The 25,096-nt window shown below is 39.1% G+C and overlaps 1 protein-coding gene across 5 annotated transcripts in view; it reads left to right on the plus strand.

The window, feature by feature from the left end:
• Nucleotides 1–25,096, plus strand: part of LOC126253204 (inositol polyphosphate-5-phosphatase A) — a 373,218-nt gene that overhangs the window by 266,178 nt on the left and 81,944 nt on the right. Inside the window, exon 14 of one of the 5 annotated variants that reach the window (XM_049954380.1) lies at nucleotides 17,825–17,862. The exons of the other annotated variants lie outside the window; for them this stretch is intronic. Coding sequence (XP_049810337.1) covers nucleotides 17,825–17,854 — 30 coding nt within the window. The 3' untranslated portion in view covers nucleotides 17,855–17,862. The remainder of the gene's footprint in view (nucleotides 1–17,824; nucleotides 17,863–25,096) is intronic. 5 annotated transcript variants of the gene reach the window in all.

Consider the following 25,096-nt stretch of genomic DNA (forward strand, 5'->3'; position numbering starts at 1 on the left):
GTGGCTGCTTTGACAGTGGCCCACATTTTGATGGCCTGCCCCCTTTTAGCTGTGATCAGGCAGACATTTGCGCTGCCTGATACGCTCCCTGCCCTCTTAACAGACGACTCCACTATGGCTGACTTAGTTTTACGTTTTATTCGGGCAGGGGGTTTTTATCATTTAATCTAAGTGTTTCTGTTTTATTTTATTGTTTTGTGTTGATTCTGGCCTTCGGCCTATGTTTTTAAACTGATTTTTTAATGTGTTTCTCAGTGGTTGGCTTTTCCTTTTTTTATTTCTATGGTCGGCCAACCACCGTCACACTCTGTGTGGTTTTAGTTCGTTTTGTCTTGTCTTTGTCTCAGTTTCTCTTGTTCTGTATCGTCTGTGATGTATTCTGTTCCTCGTTTTTATTCTCTGTGGGTGCTCTTTGTCTTTGGAAAAAGGGACCGATGACCGTAGCAGTCTGGTCCCTTTCATCCCCCAAACCAACCAACCAACCTAAAATCATGGCAGTGCCAAAGAGGTTCACTATTGCTTCCAGACCAGTACAGTACTAGGCAAAAAGAGGTGTATTTAGTTATTTTGAGAACAATCAGCAAAAGAGATACCTAAGATAGTCCTTTGAAATCTGTTGATGAAGTTTGACTGTGCAGTTTCGCCCAGCATAATTGATCACAAAATAATTCATAGGTGTGGAGCCATATCTCTATGTCCAGTGAATGCACTATTTCAGGATGTGACTACATTAATCTATATAGCATGTTCTGAACTGACTGCCATAACCCTTCAAATAGTATTTCTCTTTTCTCCTTCCACATAGTATGTCACTCCTCCCCCTACCCCTATGATACTCTGCTCCATCCCCAGTTTCCATCTGGAAATGCACACTGGAGAGGTGTCTGCTAGTGGTCTCCCAACATCAGTTCATTGTGGTTTCAGAATGTCTGCTTTCTCTTAATAAAACAGTGTGGGTTCCCATACCTTATTAAGGTTTTAGCTGCTGTCAGGGTTGATCAGTTGGTCTTTTACTTGCTGTAATGCTGTTATGGATTATTTAACTGCATAGTCGGAGTATTGTGACACCCATAGCAGAATTTTCCTGTAGATAGTGCTCTGTGATTGCTGCCTTGTTAGACCAGTAATTGAGTGTGCAGATGTTCACAGCAGCAGTCCAAACAATAAATGCTATCTGCCCTATGTATGTCAGGCTATGTTGAGTGGGTATTGGATAGGCGCCAGAGTTCAGTAGTGCAAGGTCATTCTCGACACTATCAGGTTCTAGCTGCTGGAAAGACGACAGTCTTTACCAGTTTTTTCCTGAGAATTTTGCCCTTGATTCCCAGATAATGTAGCACTGTATGGAATAAATGCAGCAGGTAATTTTTCTCAAGATCCTCTTCCCTTTTTGCCAGTTGCATTGTCAGTACTGGATGAAGGCTCTCTGATTCTGCCACTTTATGTAGCCATTCTTAAGAAAAACCGTCCTCAGTGTTTTAGTTCTTGGGTGAAACTATCCATATACTAGAGTTATAAGCCACATGTACCTGTTGTTGTTGTTGTTAGGTTATTTTTTTTTTCTTCCAACCCACCAGCTGATGACAGCTGAATGTGTGCAAGTACAAGTCAGTGTGTATCTTCTTGTGGTACATGCTGTCTGTCCTCTTTACCAGGACATCTAAAAAATAAAGCACTTCACCCACTTAGACTTCGATGCTGTAATTGCTTATAATATGTATGGAGTTAGGTTGTATAAGGAATTTAATCAATCTTTGTTGTCCATGTGACTGTATTATGAATCTGTCATGAACAAAGTGGAAAAACCGAGTTTGTTTCCACTGAAATTATTCCAGGGCTTCTTCCGCAAAGTGCTTCTTGTACATATTGAAGGCAACTAGTGAAAGTTGACTGCCTATGGCCACTTTTTCTTGCTTCTCATAGTAAATATCATCGAAAAGAAGGTAAGTCAAGACACCTGTGGGGGTTAGAGACCTCCAAGTCAAATTTTTGAACAGTAAGTTCCAAAGATTCCTGTAAAGCAACTTTGGTATGAAGATAGATGACCCTGCAACTAACAGTAATGTCAGAATTCTTTAGCCTAAAGTTCTTCATGCAGTGCACAAAATCTGTGGAGCTGCGAACATGATTTTTCAAACGCAAGGACTAAGCATGTTCTTCAGATACTTAATGAGTAATTATGTTGGCACTCCAGTGTCTCTAAAAATGGGCTGAAAATGGGTTATGAAGTTGGGGAGCCCGTAAAGAACCTTGGGAAGCCCATAAAATCTCAGTGAAATCAGTACTCTGGTTTTAGCTTATCAACCTTTTTTTATTTTTTTTTTTTATTTTTTTTTTTTTAAGGCAAGTGTCTAAAATCTTTAAAAAGTGCCATAGTCTTCTACAGTTTCTTGGAGGGATCTGAGTTGATCTTCCAGTACATACTGTCATCTAGGTGAAATGTAATCCTTTTGGGATAGGGCCAGCATCGGATTGACTTTGTTGAAAAGTAGGACCTTGATATCTGGATATCCTCTTTGTTCGCAGATGGCAGCTCCCTTTATCTTGCAAATATTTAGTTTCATAGGTTTCTTTCACATAAGAGAAAAGCAGATTTCATTACATACTACTTCAGGTGGATGTCACACAGCTACTTGTTCTACTGTGCTGATACCATCTGTGACAGGTGCATGTTTAGAACTGGGTATGAAATTGACTGTAATGCCCTCCTAAGAACTGCAGTTGCATGATTATTGACATGCATGTAACCTCTGATGATGGCTGTTCAAAGAGACTCTTGAATTCATTGTTTGATGTCGAGTCGTCTTATTCCATATGATGCCACAGTTCAGGTGTCACTAATAATCTGTTCCTACATACAGGAAGTGAATTGGTTCACCAGCTGTACATACACCCCAAGACAAAACAAACAATTGGGTCGGAAACTAATAGGTGTGATGTACGTGTACAGACAAACAAATGATTACTGATATCACTGAGAAATGAACAGAACAATAAGGATACATATGTGAGGATAACTGTTTATGCAGTGAAATCCCCAGCAGCAGCCGACTTCATGGTGTGTACTTGTTACACTGTAGAATACTAAAATAAAAACCTTGTTTACAGTGCGTAGTTTTATGCAAGTTATAGGAGAAGACTGCATAGGGCAAAATAAAAATAAATTTCCCTAGTGGCAGCAGTTGGAAACTTTTAGAAAGACTCCATTTTGAGGCATATGCTACATAAAACTTGGTGAAATCAACTTCTGCAAATATATTTACTCAGCTTCCCAGAAATTTGTGGTAAAAATTCATGAGCTCCAAACCGACAGTTCTTTACTAACAAGCCTACAAAAACTGTAGATAAGTAAGCTCATTCACACTGGGCCCACCCAAATGAGATAGCGTTTGTGTCCTTTTATCTGCTGAGGGAACAGATCAGGCTAATGATGTTTTAGTAGACTTGTTGATAGAGCTTTATGGAGTGGAAGCCAATGAATGTTTGCATGTAGGGTAAATATTTTTTTTGTTCAAAGTCGATTACAACAAGCGTCTCTACCAGGTATCTGAAGGCGGATTCATAAATCCATGAGATTGATAGCCGTATAAAATTAATGCATCAATAAAGAATACGGCTGTAAGAATAAGTGTTCATACAGTGAAAATTGTTATTTTTGGCTGAGTTGTGGTACAATTGTACAGCAAATGTCATAGTGAACAGCTGAAGGTTTCGTGGGCTGGTTCAATAGTTTTATTTGTTTATTTTTTTTTAGTATTATCGTTATATTATTTTATTCTTTATACATTTTCCACCATTAAATTGTCACAAAATCATGGAGCATGTCACAACATTAGTGAATAACAATAATAGCCCTGGTAGTAATAATAATAATAATAATAATAATAATAACAATAACAATAATAACAACAACATGATGTCTTATTTCAGCCTGCTTTGTTAAAATTGATAACTGATTTTGGCTTTGCAGGCATCATCAGATCTAAAACAGAGAAAATATAAGCAAAAACGTATCAGTAGATATATAAAATGAGTAAATATACTAGTAAACTGAAAAAGTTGCCTAAAAATTATAGCAACGACATGTAGGTTCTTGGTCAGTACATGGAAGAATGAGAGCATGGAGTGCATTGTTGTAGATTAAGTGAAGTTTGGTATGGTTGATGCTAATGGCACTGGTGAAGATGTAAAGTGGAATACCATTTATACATTTCTAAAATATGCAATAATTAGTCTATTTAATAACAGATAATAAATTTAATATATGTAGAAGCTGTAGATCAGCTCACTTGACACATGATAAAAGGACACAATACATAAAGTAAGATAACAGTTAAAAGCATAAAAAAATTCAAAAGTGTTTGAAATGGTATTTATAATTTTAACTTTGGAACTTAGTGCAGCTTTCACACCAGTGGGTTTTGAGAGACACATTGCCCCATACACATTTTTCATTCTCCATTGGATGTCTATGGGTGTTTATCGTTGAGCAGCCAAGGAAAGAATAACAATAAGTTGCTACTGCTTGGAAGCATTTGGTAATAACAAGGGTCAGGATTCTTGGGTGCAAATTTCACATGAAAAAAAGAACGGAAAAGGTGCTCAAGTAAGGTTAAAAAAGTGCTGGTTTAGTCAACTAACTTAACGATTTCTCTTTCCTCTAGAGTTGTTTATTGAATTACAAACAGTTACATCAAATTATCACTTATCAAAAGAAGGAAAAAACATGTTGTACTTCAAGACATTAAGCATCTCCACATTTTTAAAAGTAGGTCTGTTTCTATTAGGAGATAGAATGTCTTTGTAGATGCTAAAGCTTCTTTTGACATCTACAGAAATCACTAGGGCAAATCTTGTATTCACTTGGAATGATAATTCTGCAGATGTGGCAAATTCCTTTCTGTCTGGATTCTTCTGAAAACCAGACTCAAGTTTGTCTTTGGCAAGCCATCTAACTGCTCCCTCATGGAAGTAAAAATACACCATTGTTTTTCCTTTTCCAGACCTTGTTGTTCCAATCGTTTAATAGCTGCAGTCAGCTACTTGTAACTATGAACACAATATAGTTCTATCTGCAAATTATGTATTTTCTCTGGTAACAGAAGTTGCTGTGCCTTGAAAATTGCACCTGTGTTGGTTGGATCAATGAAAGCACAAACTCTCTCATTTTTTCAAAATTTTCACACAAGATAGCTGCACACGCAATACAAAATCCCCTATGAGTAATGACTGGGAAGTCTGGAAGGGACAGGCCAATGGTTTCTCTCTAGGCAACAACACAATTTAGAGCTTTCAGTAGAATCTCCTTCAGGGCAGAGATGAATTGATTTGTGATGTCATATTCATTCATTATGGGTTCACAAACCCTGTGAAGGGCATGACCCAAGCATGTTGCATCCTTCAACTGAGGAAATAAATGTTTCACTCAGTTACCAGCTGAAACCGTGTATTGGGGGAGCCTGGTCTGTAACCACAGGATCAAGTTTTTCAAACTCGACACCAGTAGCCCAGAGTTTTTGGCAAACTCCATAATTGATTGGCTTCCTGCAGTTCATACATTTTTAACAACATAGGCCTAACTTTCTCCTCTTCTAAGGGAAAAACTAAAATGTTCAAAACATATTGTTCCATTGAATCTATGGGGTTTCATCCACAATGATTCCCACATCGCAATCAGACACTTTCTCCTTGATTCTTTGTATGGTTTCTTGGTAAACAGGCTCCATGTAGTTTCTCTCATTAGGCATTGGCATCTTTGTATATTTTTCAAGAAATCCCTTGAAGGCAGGATGGTTCACCTTATTGAGCAGAATTTCTGCTTGTGTGGGAGGTGCACCCGAGTCGATGTTTAACGTCTTAAAATTTTGGCTTTTTGAAGAAATTTGATGAAACATCACATTTCATAATGAGGTTGCCGCAATTTGTTTGCCTGAACAACCTTGTTCATTTTTGCTTAGAGTTGGAAATTCATTATTTGATGCAATCTCACTGGTGTTTTTCATCTGACAAAATTTCTGAATTGCATATAGTACATTGACTTGCAGTTCCATCAATGTCTATGAAATCTTGTTTGAATTCCTGAGCCAGAGCAGTAAATTGGGCACTGGACACCTTTTGCGAGGTAAAATCCAGGAGTACACTCTTTTAGTAGTGTAACAAAGAGCTAGTACGAATTCACTTGCTAACTCAATGCAGGTGTCAACACAACACTCTTGAGCCCACTTGCTGTCCCACTATGTATATAACACAATGACAATTACCGGAATATTCTCATTCGTGCTGGAATTGCAGAGTCAGCAATTTCTAGTTGCTTCAGGCAGAACCCAGTCTCAGTTCTCAGAACTATGTGGGTGCGGTTACTGCCATCTATGCATGACCAATTTGGCTCCACATGATCTTTGTTTTTGAAATCCATGCTGGTTGGCATGGTGGGAGGTCATCCTGTTAGAGATACCTCCATATGTTTGAGCTCAGAAAATGTTTTAAGATTCTACAACAGATGGATGTCGAGGATATTGGACAGTAGTTTTGTGGATTTGTTCTGCTACCCTTCTTGTAGAGGGATGTGATGTGCATGAATGATTTTCTTTCAATCACTGGGCACAGTTTTTTGGTTGAAGGATATACACTAGCTTATAGTTATCAGAGGGGCTAACTCACCTGCATATTGTGTATAGAATCTGATAGTTGACAAACTGCCTATTGGCTTCTGTCTCGGGTTCTTCGGCCGACGTTCATCTAATGATTTTTCTGACGTTTCGCCAGCACGAGTGGCTGGCATTGTCAAAGCTTCACCCTCCATTGCCGGTGGTGAACTGGAGCCGAGCTCGCGGGCGCAGACTATATGTACCTGGCGCGCCAACGTCCGAGGGCTTCTCCGCGGTCATTTCCGGTGCGGTTCTCCTCTTGCTACCTGCGACGGTCGTTCGCTGCAGTACGGGAAGCCAGGATCCGTTGACCTTAAGGCTTTCCTCTTTCTTGTTCAAACTGTTCGCGTGTTTTTGTATTTCTACAGCTTCTCTGAACAAGCGCGTGTGATAGTGGTTCTCTACAGCCAGAACTTCCGTGTCGGCGAACTTTATTACGTGGTCGGTCTCATTCAGTGCGTGTTCTGCCACGGCCGATTTCTCCACCTGCCCCAACCTGCAATGTCGCTTATGCTCCTTGATCCTGGTGTTAATGGATCGTCCAGTCATCCCGACATAAACTTTTCCACATGTGCATGGTATGCGGTATATTCCCGACATTGAAAGTGGGTCTCTTTTCTCCTTCGCCGATCTAAGACACTCTTTGATCTTCCTTGTCGGTTTGAAGATCGTCTTTACACCATGTTTGCGCAATATACGGCCGATTCTGTCCGTCACTCTGGGAATGTATGGCAGAAAGGCCGTACCCGACATTTCTTTTTCTGGTTCCTTACTTCGCCGAGTGTTTGGCTCAGTTACACTTCTAATATAATTTGTGGAGTACCCATTGCTCCTCAGGACTGTTTCCAGGTGTTGCATTTCTCGTTTGAGGTGTTGCGGCTCACATATTCGTCCTGCTCTCGTTACGAGCGTACTAATCATGCCCCTTTTCTGGCTCGGGTGGTGGTTTGACAGTTTGTGCAGGTATCGGTCCGTGTGAGTCGGTTTTCGATACACGCTGTGTCCCAGGTTTTCGCCGTCCCTTGTGACCAGCACATCTAGAAATGGCAGTTTCTTGTCCTTTTCTACTTCCATGGTAAATGTTATGTTGGCATGGAGGCTGTTCAAGTGTCTTAGGAAGTCACCGAGCTGTTCTTCACCATGGCTCCACACCACGAAAGTATCATCGACGTACCTGTACCACACCTTAGGTTTGCAAGTGGCCGAGTCCAGTGCCTGTGTTTCGAATTGTTCCATGAAGAAGTTGCAGGACGAATATGTGAGCCGCAACACCTCAAACGAGAAATGCAACACCTGGAAACAGTCCTGAGTAGCAATGGGTACTCCACAAATTATATTAGAAGTGCAACTGAGCCAAACACTCGGCGAAGTAAGGAACCAGAAAAAGAAATGTCGGGTACGGCCTTTCTGCCATACATTCCCAGAGTGACGGACAGAATCGGCCGTATATTGCGCAAACATGGCGTAAAGACGATCTTCAAACCGACAAGGAAGATCAAAGAGTGTCTTAGATCGGCGAAGGAGAAAAGAGACCCACTTTCAATGTCGGGAATATACCGCATACCATGCACATGCGGAAAAGTTTATGTCGGGATGACTGGACGATCCATTAACACCAGGATCAAGGAGCATAAGCGACATTGCAGGTTGGGGCAGGTGGAGAAATCGGCCGTGGCAGAACACGCACTGAATGAGACCGACCACGTAATAAAATTCGCCGACACGGAAGTTCTGGCTGTAGAGAACCACTATCACACGCGCTTGTTCAGAGAAGCTGTAGAAATACAAAAACACGCGAACAGTTTGAACAAGAAAGAGGAAAGCCTAAAGGTCAACGGATCCTGGCTTCCCGTACTGCAGCGAACGACCGTCGCAGGTAGCAAGAGGAGAACCGCACCGGAAATGACCGCGGAGAAGCCCTCGGACGTTGGCGCGCCAGGTACATATAGTCTGCGCCCGCGAGCTCGGCTCCAGTTCACCACCGGCAATGGAGGGTGAAGCTTTGACAATGCCAGCCACTTGTGCTGGCGAAACGTCAGAAAAATCATTAGATGAACGTCGGCCGAAGAACCCGAGACAGAAGCCAATAGGCAGTTTGTCAACAAGTGGCCACGAAAGCCTCAACAATTTTGAATCTGATAGTTGTTTCAGCAGTCGGTGAGTTTTGTTCAGTTTTAATGATTTCAGCTGTTCCTCAATAGCACTGACTTCACTCATCTCTTCAGTGGTATGAGGATTAAATTGAGGAAATACTCCTTGGTTTTCCTTTGTAAAGTACCATTACAAAATGGAGTTGAGCATTTCTGCATTTGCTTTGCTAGTCCCAGTTTCAGGTCCTGTCTTGTCCATGAGTGACTGGTCATTAGCTTTGATGCCACTAGCAGCCTTTTCATACAGTGAGAATTTCTTTGAATTTTTTGAAAGATCTATTGATAGTATTCTGCTACAGTAGTCACTGCTGGCTTCTTGTATTGCTATCTTGACATCAATATGTATTTCATTCAGCATCTTTCTACCTGTAGCTCTGTGCTTTGTTTTATACCTATTATTCAGTAGTCTCTGTCATTAGAATTTTCTTTACAGAGACTGTATACCATGGAGAGTCTCCTCAATAGGCTGAGTGAGGCATCCAGGCATACACACTGAGGGCATCTGGTGTTCCTTCCCATCCCTTGCTGCCATCTCCTTTTGGGATACCATTATTCACCATACGTTTGAACTGCGACAATTAATAGCCCCCTACCCCTTTGCAGTCACTTCCCCTTGACAAGAGACATAGCTGGTTTCCCAACAGGCGAAGTCAGTCTCACTGGTTCATTTTCAGGTTAAGTGAAAGACAGCACTTGTTGGTTAGGTGGATGGCTGTAGTATCCTGAGTCCTCCCTGATCCCTGTCTCCCCTGTACAGGACATCTTGACTTACCATTGACACGCCACTCACAGTAAAGTGATGAAGTAGTTATATGGGTCCTGTATTTCCTGCAGGAGAGAGACAATCTGTGGTATAGGGTAGTACTCAAGATACCTTTGGTATATCTGGTACACAACTCTTGGCAGCCCTCTGGACACAATCGTTTGTAGTCAGGGCAATTTCCAGCTGCTTAAAAATACCAATGAACTCATCCCTGCCCAAGAACAGCAATTACAGTGTGACTGCATTATTCCTGATCCAATCTTTTACAGAACAGTAAACAAATAATTTATGTCTGGTACAATGCATTAAAAATAGTAAACAAATAGCAATCAAAAAGCTTTATAGTAAGCTTGCTGATTCTTCTTTAGTTTATGAATCTGGTATGCTACAAATATTACCAGTAGCCTTTTAGAACTAAAGTGATTTACAGCCATAAACAAGGTATCTATTACGACAACAGAAAATTTGGTACCAGTACAAATTTTGCTGTTTCTGTGAAACATTTTGTAGGTTACGGTAAGAAAATCTTACTGTGGTGTTAATTTATGATAAAAGCAGACATAGGCACTCCTATTAAAAGAGAAAACTAATGTGATATGATATTTATTTACAGTAATTTTATATCACAAACACCAATTTACTACAAAATATGTTATGATAAACACTTGTAATGTATGAAAGTCTTTGCAAGCATCTGAAACTTCTGAAAATATTCCTCCTCGTCCAGCTGCCCCCCCCCTCACCCCCCCCCTCACCCCCCCACTCACCGCCCCCCCCACCCCCATGTAAATAATGTAAATAAATAGTGAAATTGTGGAACTGTTGGTTGTGAACAAGAATACCGTGATTGAGTTTCTGAGAAGCACAGATTAAGTTCACAGTTGAAGAAATGCCATGTAATATATAAAGGACATTCAAAAATAAATGAGCCGGAGGCATAATTACAGGAACCAGTACCTGTAGGTTAGAAGTATTGACCCTGGCTGTTGAGACACTTGTCCCACTGTGACACAAGGCAGTGAATGGCTGTCTCATAAAATTCCTGGGGCTGCGATGTTAACCAGTTCCACTTGTACAGCTGAACGTCGTTGTCCGAGGTGATTAGTTTGCCCCTCAGAGCCTTTTTAATGGGACCAGGGAGAGAGGTCCGGATTGTATGAGGGTGTCTGAGAACTTCCCATTTCAATTTCTGCAGGAGTTCCATGACTGTGTTGGTTGTATGAGGCTTTGCTTTGATCGCTTGACGAAGGGTGGTCAAGGTTTGCGAGTAACGCTTGGCATTCACTGTTATCCCGTGCTGCAGGAAGTGAATCAAAAGGGGGCCATCTTGGTCAAAGAAGAACACCAGCATAACCTTTCCGATTCACCTTAGATGACGACGTCCAGCTGTATGTGCGGAACTGGTTAATATCGCAGCCCCAGGAATTTTATGAGACAGCCTTCACCGCCTTGTGCCACAGTGGGACAAGTGTCTCAACAGCCAGGGTCAATACTTCTAACCTACAGGTACTGGTTTCTGTAATTATGCCTGCGATTCGTTTCTTTTTGAATGCCCCTTATTTTCTGTTCATGAAAACCACAGGTTATGTTTACAATCAGCAATTTAGTACTATACAGCATATCATGACACTCAAATGAGTTTTGATAAAATCAGCACAGGAAACACATTTAAATTTTACATCAGATATTTGTACCTAAGTTTTTGAAATAATTTTATGTGATGCATGTTATCTTACCCGAAGATGAAGTTGGACACTGCAGTTTGAGTATATCTCACAGAAACGACATGAAATGTGGAGTATAACAAATGCAAATCTGCACAAGATGGCTAACACAAATTAAAACACAGTTAAAGTTCCTGTGAAACACAACTGGCTCTTTATTCACATGAAATAATGAGTGGTATTCATAGGGATTCCATCTTTGTACATTCACTGAAAGCTTTTGACACTGTTACTTGCAAGCAGCTCCTGATCAGATTGCATGTGTGTTAAACATTGGCTTCATTGTGTAACTGGTTTTGTAACTTCCTATAAGAAAGGTAACTGTTTATAGTAACTAACAGGATGTCATTTAGTGAGACCAAAGTAATACCTGGGGTTCCACAATGAAATGTTGTGGGCACTCTGCTGTTGTTCATCTATACAGGGTGTTACAAAAAGGTACGGCCAAACTTTCAGGAAACATTCCTCACAAACAAATAAAGGAAAGACGTTATGTGGACATGTGTCCGTAAATGCTTAATTTCCATGTTAGAGCTCATTTTAGTTTCGTCAGTATGTACTGTACTTCCTCGATTCACCGCCAGTTGGCCCAATTGAAGGAAGGTAATGTTGACTTCGGTGCTTGTGTTGACATCCGACTCATTGCTCTACAGTACTAGCATCAAGCACATCAGTATGTAGCATCAACAGATTAGTGTTCATCACGAACGTGGTTTTGCAGTCAGTGCAATGTTTACAAATGTGGAGTTGGCAGATGCCCATTTGATGTTTGGATTAGCATGGGGCAATAGCCGTGGCGCGGTACGTTTGTATCGAGACAGATTTCCAGAACGAAGGTGTCCCGACAGGAAGACGTTTGAAGTAATTGATCGGCGTCTTAGGGAGCACGGAACATTCCAGCCTATGACTCGCGACTGGGGAAGACCTAGAACGACGAGGACACCTGCAATGGACGAGGCAATTCTTCGTGCAGTTGACGATAACCCTAATGTCAGCATCAGTGAAGTTGCTGCTGTACAAGGTAAAGTTGACCACGTCACTGTACGGAGAGTGCTACGGGAGAACCAGTTGTTTCCGTGCCACGTACAGCGTGTGCACGCACTATCAGCAACTGATTGGCCTCCACGGGTACACTTCTGCAAATGGTTCATCCAACAATGTGTCAATCCTCATTTCAGTGCAAATGTTCTCTTTACGGATGAGGCTTCATTCCAACGTGATCAAATTGTAAATTTTCACAATCAACATGTGTGGGCTGACGAGAATCCGCACGCAATTGTGCAATCACGTGATCAACACAGATTTTCTGTGAACGTTTGGGCAGGCATTGTTGGTGATGTCTTGATTGGGCCCCATGTTCTTCCACCTACACTCAATGGAGCACGTTATCATGATTTCATACAGGGTACTCTACCTGTGCTGCTAGAACATGTGCCTTTACGAGTACGACACAACATGTGGTTCATGCACGATGGAGCTCCTGCACATTTCAGTTGAAGTGTTCTTACGCTTCTCAACATCAGATTCGGTGACCGATGGATTGGTAGAGGTGGACAAATTCCATGGTCTCCACAGTCTCCTGACCTCAACCCTGTTGACTTTCATTTATGGGGGCATTTGAAAGCTCTTGTCTACACAACCCCGGTACCAAATGTAGAGACTCCTCGTGCTCATATTGTGGATGGCTGTGATACAATATGCCATTCTCCAGGGCTGCATCATCGCATCAGGGATTCCGTGCGACGGAGGGTGGATGCATGTATCCTCGCTAACGGAGGACATTTTGAACATTTCCTGTAACAAAGTGTTTGAAGTCCCGCTGGTACGTTCTGTTGCTGTGTGTTTCCATTCCGTGATTAATGTGATTTGAAGAGAAGTAATAAAATCAGCTCTAACGTGGAAAGTAAGCGTTTCCGGACACATGTCCACATAACATATTTTCTTTCTTTGTGTGTGAGGAATGTTTCCTGAAAGTTTGGCCGTACCTTTTTGTAACACCCTGTATAAATGATTCAGAAGAGTCTGAGCTGGCCTCCAAGATTGTTTGCAAATTACATCATCAGAAGATCAAAGTAAACTGCTACTAAAAATAAAAAGTGTGACGTCTGCCATAAGAGTACTAAATAAATCCATTAAATTTCGGCTATACATTAAACCACACGAAGTTTTATGGTTGTCGGTTCAACTACATACCTTGGTATTACAATTATGGACAACTTAAATTGAAAACATCTCATAGAAAATATTGTAGGTCTTTTGGACAAAAGGCTTCATTTTACTAGCAGAAGCACTTCGAAGATCCAACAAATCTACTAATGAGACTGCCTAAACTACATTTGTTCTGCCCCTTCTGGAGTGTTTTTATACGTTATTGGATCCTTAACCTCACTGGAGTGACAGAGAGCATTGAGTGTCATGGATGTGGTAACTGTGTTACGGTGGCAGCCATTAAAACAAAGCGTTTTTTGTTGTGTTGAGATATTTCCATGAAATTTCAGTCACCAACTTTCTCTTTCGAATGCCAAAATATTTTGTTGATTTCCATTTACTATGGGAGAAATGACCATTGTACTTAAAATAGAAAAACCAGAGACTGCACGGAAAGATATTAATTTCTCCAACTTGCTATTTGAGAGTGGAATGGTCGAGAAATATTGTGAGAATGAGCCTGTGAACTCTGTGCCACACATGTAAGTGTGAATTGCAGATTAATCATATATGTGCAGCTGTAGATGTAAGCAATTCCTTTCAGTTAATTCCTGCAGCCTGGGATAAAATGTTAAGCGGATGGGCATGCTGTGGTTGTGCGTTGTCACCTTAAAAGATGAAACCATCACTGAAATGTTGACTTTAGGGTCGGACAATAGATTAGAGGATCCTGTCCCGCAACTGACTAGCCTTCAAATTACCTTCGATAGCAGTGAGAGGTGTCAGACATCTATACATGATACAGGCCAAAACATAATCCCTGCTGCTTCTATGGGTCTGAGACATGCATCGCCTCCTGACCACCTCCATATTCTGTGCACAGGTATCAGACAAATTGTGTATTCGTCAGTGCAGAGAACCTGACAACATGTATCTAAGTTCCATTCCAGGTGTTCCCTTGCCTGCCATCTTCATACACTATAGTTGTGGGGAGGGGGTTTGTACTGTAATGCATAATGGTTATCTAGAGGCCAGATTGATCATGTGGAGACCATTGTATACCATGTGGGTCAACAAAGCACTCAGCGCTCCCATTTTCCTCACCGATGTGCCCAGTGTGCACGAGGTCAAAGAACAACATTTTTTTTTTTTTTTTTTTTTTTTTTTTTTTTTTTTTTTTTGCTACTCTGTTTATTTATTTAGTACTTGTAGTGATGCAAGATACACAACAACCTCGTTTCGGCGTTTTACCATTATCAAGTGTACCTGTGAAGATGGTGTGTGTGTGTGTGTGTGTGTGTGTGTGTATAGAGGGAAACATTCCACTTGGGAAAAATATATCTAAAAACAAAGACACAGACACACAAAATTCAAGCTTTCGCAACCCACGGTTGCTTCATCAGAAAAGAGGGAAGGAGAGGGAAAGACGAAAGGATGTGGGTTTTAAGGGAGAGAGTAAGGAGTCATTTCAGTCCCGGGAGCGGAAAGACTTACCGTAGGGGGAAAAAAGGACAGTTATAAACTCGCGCGCGCGCGCGCGCACACACACACACACACACACACACACACACACACACACACACACACACACACACCCATATGGTATATGTGCGGATGGATATGTGTGTGTGTGTGTGTGTGTGTGTGTGTGTGTGTGTGTGTGTGTGTGTGTGTATACCTTATAAATAACTTGTTAATGGTTTGTTCACAAGTGTGCCTCAGTGGCCCAGTAGGTTAAGTTCCATAGTAGGAAGTTGAAATGGTTCCATTCCCTGTTGGTCCTTTAGTCTTTTTTTGTGCAACTTATTCGTTCTCTCATCTGTAACAGTAAGTAAAGTACCAAGTCAAGTTGCACCACATTTTGAAGTGCATGTTGAACTGTATGCCCTGCTCTTAACTGACTGCACTAGTGGGTTCAGAGGTGGGAGGAAATCAAGGGCACACCATGGTGCCTATTAAAGCAAATCCGGTGTTCAGACCAACCTATGGGTTGAGCACAGTTGTACACGTCTTACAGTGCAATGAATGCAACATATAAATACTCCTCTGGTGGACAGCCTTAGCAATTACATTTCTGAAATGACCCAATTTAACTGACTCGGCACTTGAGTGAACAAAGTAAGAACTCAGTGGTTTCTAATGACTAACATCACCACGCTTTAAATCTAAAGTCTAGTGAAACATTTCTTGGCTGCTGGGTGTCCAAAGTTACCCGAAAATGTTTAGGGCTAATTCTGAGTAAGCTCTCCATTAGTTCTGATGGATTAGTTTTTCTTATAGACGTGCATCAATCCAATTACATAGAGTTTTGAAATTGAAAAGTTTTGGAAAGCCACTGAGCACAAAAAAAAAAAGTTCATTATATTGCAGCACACTGACAACTTTATTATCGTGAAAGTGTTGAGATGATTGGAAGATCTTTCTCGCCTTTCTACAATAATGCAATTATTGCAGCAACATCTTACACACAATTTGAATGTAGACATACAATACCCAAAGAAATGTCAATGAAATTATAAAAAGAATTTTTTTTTTTAATGTAATCTAGAAGTTGAAGTTAAAGTGAAATCATAATAAAGTTATTTGCACTACAGTGGACTTGATGATTCCTCAATTTTTGACAAAGAAGATTGTTATTTGAAAGTCTTGTAATGTTATAGTGAAACAGATGATTTCAGGAGATATAATACATCAATCTTCTCTTTAAAAATATGGAATATGTTTTATTAATGTTTCACAGTGGCACATTTTCAAAAATTAAATAACTTCCTGATGAGGTGTTTGAAAAAATACTTGTTGTGAAAGTTAATTTAAGAGCAACAGAACATACTTTGTTTAATAAATGACAAAGAACTGAAGCAGTAAATGTCATTGGATTTCATATTTATATATTATTCATACTGCTTTTTATTCACAAAATGACAATTTTTTATATTTGTGTAAACAAATAATATTTAAAAAAATATTTTTGTTATTCATTGTAAGGGAAGCACATTGCATATTCACAGCCTTTATACAAGTGAGTACGTGGTGTGTCAATTTGGCTGTGTGCACAAGCACGTTACATCCTCGTAGCCATTAGCATGAGCTTACTCATTTCCGTTAATAGGCAAGCCAGCATCAGACATCTTCGGCAACTTCCACCAATGTTTGCAAAGTGCATTCATGCTCTCATAAACACAATGCTTGTGTGTGCAGGCCACATGAATGGGCCAGGTGCTTGCAGGTTTCTAATGTATTTACAAGCCAAATTTCCATCAAAGTTGGAAACACAACCCACTCTACCAAACTTTATTTACAGTAGAGGTTTACTTTTACTCCCATTACACAAATGGTTGTATGTAACTGTCCCCTGTAGACAGAAGAATATTGAGAAAGAAGAACTGTGTAAATTGTGAAGCTGTTTCAAAACTTTTTTTGAGTAATTTCTTTTAGATATAAAAATATTATACTGGAGTTGTTGGTAGTGGACAGAATCTGTTCTTGCTTGTACAAATCATTCTGGTATTTGCCTGGAATTATTTGGAAAAACCGCAATTGGCTTTCGCACAGTCCATAACTCATGATCTGGATTTATATGCATTGACCAAATTTGCTTTTATTTATAAAAGATAATTGAGTCAAAAATAATTGACAATTTCATTTAAAATTCCTGAAATTATGCTTGAAAACATTACGAATCTTGACAGGTCACGGAGTGATACGAGGTCATTCTGAGTTTGTAGCTTTTGCATTAGAGTTCCAACTTAACAAAAAAGATTCAAAAAGACATAAAAATGGAAAACGGAATGTCACTGCACGTAATTGTTGATAAGATGAATCCACAATATGCATAATTTAAATTTCGTGGTTTAAATCCTATTCTACTCCTTGTGTTTTCTTCAAAGTCCAAATTTCAGAATATTATTCTTTGTCTGTGGCATATGTTAGTGGTTTCTCCGTACTTCCCAAGGAAGAAAAGTCTTGTACTGAGCCCAAGATGCAGTGTTACCATTTTTCTATTGATATCATTGAAGTCTTTGATTTTTAACAGCCATTTGATTTGTTTTTAGAACTTACGATATTAAGAATAAAAATACGCTTCAGAAAAATGTTTGATATGTATATATATTTGTGTAATTTGAAGTAATCTATATATTGTACTATTTACTCTTTTAATTTGCCAATAATGTTGGAAGCTGAGCTGGAGAATAGCCTTGCAGGTGATTTGCAATTAGATCTTGCTGCAGAAATATAATCTAAAAAATTACCTTTTTGCTAGAGAAACCTGTCATCATTGTTCCATTTTATAAAATTATCCCTGAGAGCAACACCAGTGTGCACTGTTAATAAAATTGTGTTTTTTAATTATTATTTGTCTCATTTTCTTATTTTTTTTATTGTGACACGCAGCCAGTATACCTGTCATTTGTCTTAATATAAGGAAACAGGTATCAAATAAATTGGATTTCATTAGCACTGGCTTTTAGTTTTTATCTAGGTTTCTCCACACAGCTGCATGGCGTGTGTGATATAGACGGTACAGTTAGAAATCCCAACGATCCTGTCCAAGTTGTATTATTTATTAGTATTACTACTACTACTCGCTTGATTTTCATCTTTTTAGGAGCTTCTGCTGTATTCATTTTGCAGATAGTTATTTGAAAGTCTTTGGCTTTACTTACCATGATCTTAATAATGAAGTATTTCTGCTGTAAGGTATTGACATCTTTTGTTTAATTTTTGAGATGTAATCTCATCATCACATCTCAAGTTGGGTACTGTCTATTCCTGCAGAATATGTCAACTATACAGAGAACCACTGAGAATTGAGAGATAAACTCTTTCTAGATTATGAAAGGAGTCATTTCTCAGAGAGTGGCACAAAAGCAAAAAATTTGGAACAGTGATTCTACAAATTTTTTACAATTATCTCTTACTAAAATGTGTGACTACTTCCCTAAAAGTAGCTGACAGGAACATTAATTATGAAATAGAGTGATGAAATTTCGAGAATTGCAGACAATTGTGTATTAGTACGTAGTGCATAGATCTGAATAGTCTCATCATATTCCCTCTGTATCATAACATGAAAAAAAGAGTAATTTGAATTACATGATCCATCAGGATTTCTTGTCAAAATTGGTGTTTTCTAAGTTGTAGTTTTGCAGCCAAGTTATCATTTTATCAGCAAATGATATTTCAACAACTTCCCTAGCTGCCTTTGTCAGGTGTTGAACACATTTTGTTACTCGCTGTTCAGTCTCTAGCCAAACTTGGAATGGTACACACTGTGCACTGCTCTGGTGATTGTTGCCAGGCAAAACCAACAGAAAGGCTATGCTAAAACATAAAAAGCTAAAAGAAGGAGAGTGCTATAAGGCCACATCCTTTACCAAAATACATTATACAAGAACAAAGATAGTGAATGCATTGAACTGTTTTCTGACGCGATTCAAGCAAAATGAATGTCACATCTGATACTTAGTTAAGCAAAAGCTGTTTAAATTATCTGCCTCTCTAATTTCAGTTGGCTCACTTGTGGTTCTACCATAGAAATTTTTTGCCTGTGCTACAATTCTGGTATCTTCATATTTCATTTCATGCCAACAGATGACACACTTTTATTTTTATTCTGATGTATATTCTTATGCATATCAATCCTTCCAACAGAATTAAAAAGTCTATGGTGTTGTGTGAAAAATAAGCTAGAACTACTCCCCCCCCCCCTCAAAAAAACATGTCTGACACATACGTTGTGAAAGTGAGATGTCAGATGTTTTTAAACTGAAAGAACTGTGAGACAAACATGTAAAGAACATAAATATTGCACCTGAGTTAAGCACCCAACTAAATCAGCTGTCGCTGAACACTGCCTCACCTGTTAGTATGAAATGAAGTAAAAAGATATCGGTGTTGTGTATCAGGTGACAAATTTCTGGCATGATTTAATCAATGAAAGGATTGAAATTAAAGAGGTAGCTAATTTAATTAGCAGGGACAGATGCTATAGCCTACGTAAAGAATGGGATCCAACTCTCAGTTTGTTTAAGTCACACCATATCTGTCTGCTCATAGACAAGTGCCAGTTAAGACATTTTTTCTTTTTTGGTTCAGAGTATTATCTTACCACACTATCTTTGCTTATAACTTTTTTATGTTTCGGCACAACATTTCTGTTGGCTTTGAGCATAAGACGACCTGTATCATCTAACACCACTGGGCAGCAACCACTAAGGTGATGAGAGGGGAGTGTATAGTTCAGAGTGTGAACGATGAGCAGCAAAACCTCCTCTTGGCACCTGATCAAGACAGCTAGCAGAGTTATTGAAATATGTGTAAACATAACATAACTACTGGGCTGAGAACTCAAAAACTTGTAAATCATCAATTTGAATGATGTCTGCCACAAACATATTACCATTGTCCTATTTGCTTTTTGTATTTTATTATGCATGCAACAGATGTGGAGCATGTATGTAGTAATATCACATCACAGTTTCACAGCATAATTTAATAATACTTGTATTTAGCAGTGTATCATGTGGCACATCAACACCATAGCAGAAATTTTTAATGTGTGTTTACTTTGACTTTTTTTAGTAATACAAATGATTTTTTTTTCCATTTAACTACTGCTGTATATATTCTGTGCAACTTGAAAGAAAAGAATGAACAAATCATGAACACACTGTTCAAGACAACTAGCAAAGTTATTGAAATATTGTGTAAACATAACAACTTAGCTGAAAACCCAAAAACTTGTAAATCATCAATGCTACACAATGTTAAGAAATACTAACCCCATCCACAGATGAAAATGTAAGTGATGCAAAGAATGCAATGGATAGAGTTGAACATTTACTTAACTAATTTATTTATTTTGTTTCTCATGTGGTGTGGTAGACATATAGTCATTTTTACATGTTACTGCACTACCTAAAGTGGTGATCTACAGTAGTAGAAATTATGACAATTTAGGGAAAAGTTTGTGGCAATAAAGTGTATGTGATAAGAAGTAGAACAGAAACAAGGGAAAAGAATAGAAATGGGGGAGATAATGTGCATTGAGAGATATCGTATTTTACAGACTATAAGATGCACCGTAATTTTTAAACATTTTTAAAAAATAACATTTTTACCATTGATATTATTGGATTGCAAAGCCAGACTAAAAAAATCTTGGTTTATAAAACCAAAGTGACCTTTAAAATCCCTGAAAATAGTCATCTGAACTTTTCCTCTTCTTTTTTCGTCTCCTGTTCATTTGTCATTGTTATCCTCTTCATCTCTATGATGGTCTTCACTGCCACCGAGAGCTTGCACTTCTTGAAAGATTTAATAATAATGTCTTCTCTCACTGTAGACAATGATTTTTTTATCCACTGACACACCTGTTTCATTGTAGGTTATTGTAAAGCTCCCTTCAGTGCGAAATCCATCATCCATTTGCTCCATTCCTCTCTCATACACACTTCAAATAGTTTATTTATCGACACGGCTAGAGGTTGCAATTGTGAAGTAAGTCCTCCCAGAATAACAGCAAGCTCTGTATTTCCCCCGTCTCAATTTCTCTTTTGCAAAATTTTTCAATGACAACTAAACTTATCTAGCACAAGAAGAGAACTCTTCTTCAATAAAGCACCTTACCTTCTCACCCGCACTCTGTTAGTTCATAATTTTGTACCAACCTCATCCATCCAAACCTTGTCACGTACATGAACACCACCACTTGGCGGTATTTCAGAAGGTTTTGGCACTGTTATGCACTTGAAAATGATCATTGGATTAAGTTTAGTACAGTCAGCACAACATGAAAGGACAACAGTGTAGTGCATTTTTTTCATGTCCACTTGTTTTTGTAGTTACAGTTTTAGCACCTTTCATGGCAACAGTTCTGTTACTCAGCACATCAAATGTCAGAGGAGTTTTGTACATATTCACTATTTGGCTTAGTTCCACACTGTTTTACTTTCGATGTTGAATAATAAAGTGATGGAAAGATAATATTTTCTTACTCTTGTGACATTTTCTGAATATTTTTGTTTTGGTTCACACGCTAAGTAGATGAGATTTCATAAACTGTAACACCAACCAACTCCACCCTTAGTCTGTTAAGTTCCACTGTAGTGCTAGCTTATCTGAATCATTTTTGTATTAATTCCAACGCCATTTTGATGGTGTCATGGAATCTATTTCAGGATGTCATCTTCTAATTTTGACCATTTTGTTTTCAGTCCTCTATTTGCACATTTAGCCTTCCTCATTTTTTCAGTTCTTCTGTACTAGCTCGTCTATTGCAAATTTATTTATTTATTGTTGGTGGAGGTTCAAAATGCTGCTCAGCTGCTACATTTTATTTTCTTTCCATTATGAAACTAGCTACTAACAAAAAAATACAAACTGTTGCCGATAACACTGATCACTTTCAATTGAAGTTCACTGGCACTGTAGACTGCAGTGAGGCATCATAGGCTCAACAGTGTTCTGGGTTTGTGATGGCAGGGCAGGAGGGAGACAGTGTTAGCAAGCTTGTGAATCCAGACAACTCGTGCACATTGCACTGGTGACTGCTGCGGCCAGTTGAATCCATTACTGCCAGATAGCTATAGGTTTCCCGTGGCATCGAATATATGGCCATTTTAAATCAAACAATGGATATTTTTATATTAATTTTGAGTATAAGATGCTCCTGAATTTTTGAGGCAATTTTTCGAAGAGAAAATTGTGTCTTATAGTCTGTAAAATATAGTAATAATTTTGGAGAAAATATGATTTAATATTTTAAGAAATAAAAAGAAAAGAACTGAAGGTGTAAAAGAAGACATATGGAATATTTTTCTAGTGAAGAAAGAGGAAAATGCTAATGGCATGCCAAGAGCAATGATATATCATGAAAATTGGAACAATTATCTTCATGACATTCACACATGCTAGTCTAAATGTTTCCATGTGGAAGAATGCATCATCTTCTCCCAAAATGTTATATTTCCAATTTGATTCAATTATGCAATGTACGTCACAGGGTGTAGTCCTTAGCTCATTCCATTCTTTCCTTTTTCACCAGTAAGTTCATAAATAAACTACACCAAAATGTTTTTATCATCTCCTCCTACAGTCAAAACATTTCATATCTTGTTATCAATGATCACTTATGTTTGTTTCCATAGCAATATGGAAAGATAAAACACTGTCGGTGAATGGAATCTTCTCCACTTAACTATTTTACCGACTTGGATGCTGTTAATCTCTCATTAGGAGCATTATAGATATAAATATCTAACAGCGTGGTCTGTGGGCAAATACTCTATCTTCTTTTTATTCCAAACTTTTCATTCGATTTCACATTTATTCCAGAAGGTTCCAGATAACAGTACCGTCTCATCCAATATTACTTGACTCATAACAGTGCTGCCCCCCCTTCCATAAACCATGGATCTTGCCGTTGGTGGGGAGGCTTGCATGCCGCAGCGATACAGATAGCCGTACCGTAGGTGCAACCACAAAGGAGGGGTATCTGTTGAGAGGCCAGAAAAACGTGTGATTCCTGAAGAGGGGCAGTAGCCTTTTCAGTAGTTGCAGGGGGCAACAGTCTGGATGATTGACTGATCTGGCCTTGTAACACTAACCAAAACGGCCTTGCTGTGCTGGTACTGCGTACGGCTGAAAGCAAGGGGAAACTACAGCTGTAATTTTTCCCTGGGGCATGCAGCTTTACTGTATGGTTAAATGATGATGGTGTCCTCTTGGGTAAAATATTCCAGAGGTAAAATAGTCCCCCATTCAGAACTCCGGGCAGGGACTACCCAAGAGGATGTCGTTATCAGGAGAAAGAAAACTGGTGTTCTAGGAATCGGAGCGTGGAATGTCAGATCCCTTAATTGGGCAGGTAGGTTAGAAAATTTAAAAAGGGAAATGGGTAGGTTAAAGTTAGATATAGTGGGAATTAGCGAAGTTCGGTGGCAGGAGGAACAAGACTTTTGGTCAGGCGAATACAGGATTGTAAATACAAAATCAAATAGGGGTAATGCAGGACTAGGTTTAATAATGAATAAAAAAATAGGAGTGTGGGTAAGCTACTACAAACAGCATAGTGAATAAAAAAATAGGAGTGCGGGTAAGCTACTACAAACAGCATAGTGAATGACTTATTGTGGCCAAGATAGACACGAAGCCCACGCCTACTACAGTACTACATGTTTATATGCCAACTAGCTCTGCAGATGACATATAAATTGAAGAAATGTATGATGAGACGAAAGAAATTATTCAGATAGTGAAGGGAGACGAAAATTTAATAGTCATGGGTGACTGGAATTCGATAGTAGGAAAAGGAAGAGAAGGAAACGTTGTAGGTGAATATGGATTGGGGGGAAGAAATGAAAGAGGAAGCAGCCTGGTAGAAATTTTTCACAGAGCATAACTTAATCATAGCTAACACTTGGTTCAAGAATCATAAAAGAAGGTTGTACACTTGGAAGAAGCCTGAGGATACTGACAGGTTTCAGATAGATTATATAATGGTAAGACAGAGATTTAGGAACGACAGAGCACTGAAAGACCTAAGTCGAAACAAGGAGTAGACAACATTCCATTAGTACTACTGACAGCTTTGGGAGAGCCAGTCTTGACAAAACTCTACCATCTGGTGAGCAAAATATGAGACAGGCGAAATACCTTCAGACTTCAAGAAGAATATAATAATTCCAATCCCAAAGAAAGCAGGTGTTGACAGATGTGAAAATTACCGAACTATCAGTTTAATAAATCACGGCTGCAAAATACTAACACGAATTCTTTACAGACAAATGGAAAAACTGGTAGAAGCCGATCTCGGGGAAGATGAGTTTGGATTCCGTAGAAATGTTGGAACACTTGAGGCAATACTGACCCTACAACTTATCTTAGAAGAAAGATTAAGGAAAGGCAAACCTACGTTTTTAGCATTTGTAGACTTAGAGAAAGCTTTTGACAATGTTGACTGGAATACTCTCTTTCAAATTCTGAAGGTGACAGGGGTAAAATACAGGGAGTGAAAGGCTATTTACAATTTGTACAGAAACCAGCTGGCAGTTATATGAGTCGAGGGGCACGAAAGGGAAGCAGTGGTTGGAAAGGGAGTGAGACAGGGTTGTAGCCTCTCCCCAATGTTATTCAATACGTATATTGAGCAAGCAGTAATGGAAACAAAAGAAAAATCCGGAGTAGGTATTAAAATCTATGGAGAAGAAATAAAAACTTTGAGATTCGCCAATGACATTGTAATTCTGCAGAGGCAGCAAGGGACTTGGAAGAGCAGTTGAACGGAATGGACAGTGTCTTGAAAGGAGGATATAAGATGAACATCAACAAAAGCAAAACAAGGATAATGGAATGTAGTCGAGTTAACTCGGGTGATGCTGAGGGAATTAGATTAGGAAATGAGACACTTAAAGTAATAAAGGAGTTTTGCTATATGGGGAGAAAAATAACTGAGGATGGTCGGAGTAGAGGAGATATAAAATGTAGACTGGCAATGGCAAGGAAAGTGTTTCTGAAGAAGAGAAATTTGTTAACATCGAGTATAGATTTAAGTGTCAGGAATTCGTTTCTGAAAGTATTTGTATGGAGTGTAGCCATGTATGGAAGTGAAACATGGACGGTAACTAGTGTGGACAAGAAGAGAATAGAAACTTTCGAAATGTG

This window comes from Schistocerca nitens, chromosome 4, assembly GCF_023898315.1.
Source record: "Schistocerca nitens isolate TAMUIC-IGC-003100 chromosome 4, iqSchNite1.1, whole genome shotgun sequence".
Taxonomy (NCBI): Eukaryota; Metazoa; Arthropoda; class Insecta; order Orthoptera; family Acrididae; genus Schistocerca; species Schistocerca nitens.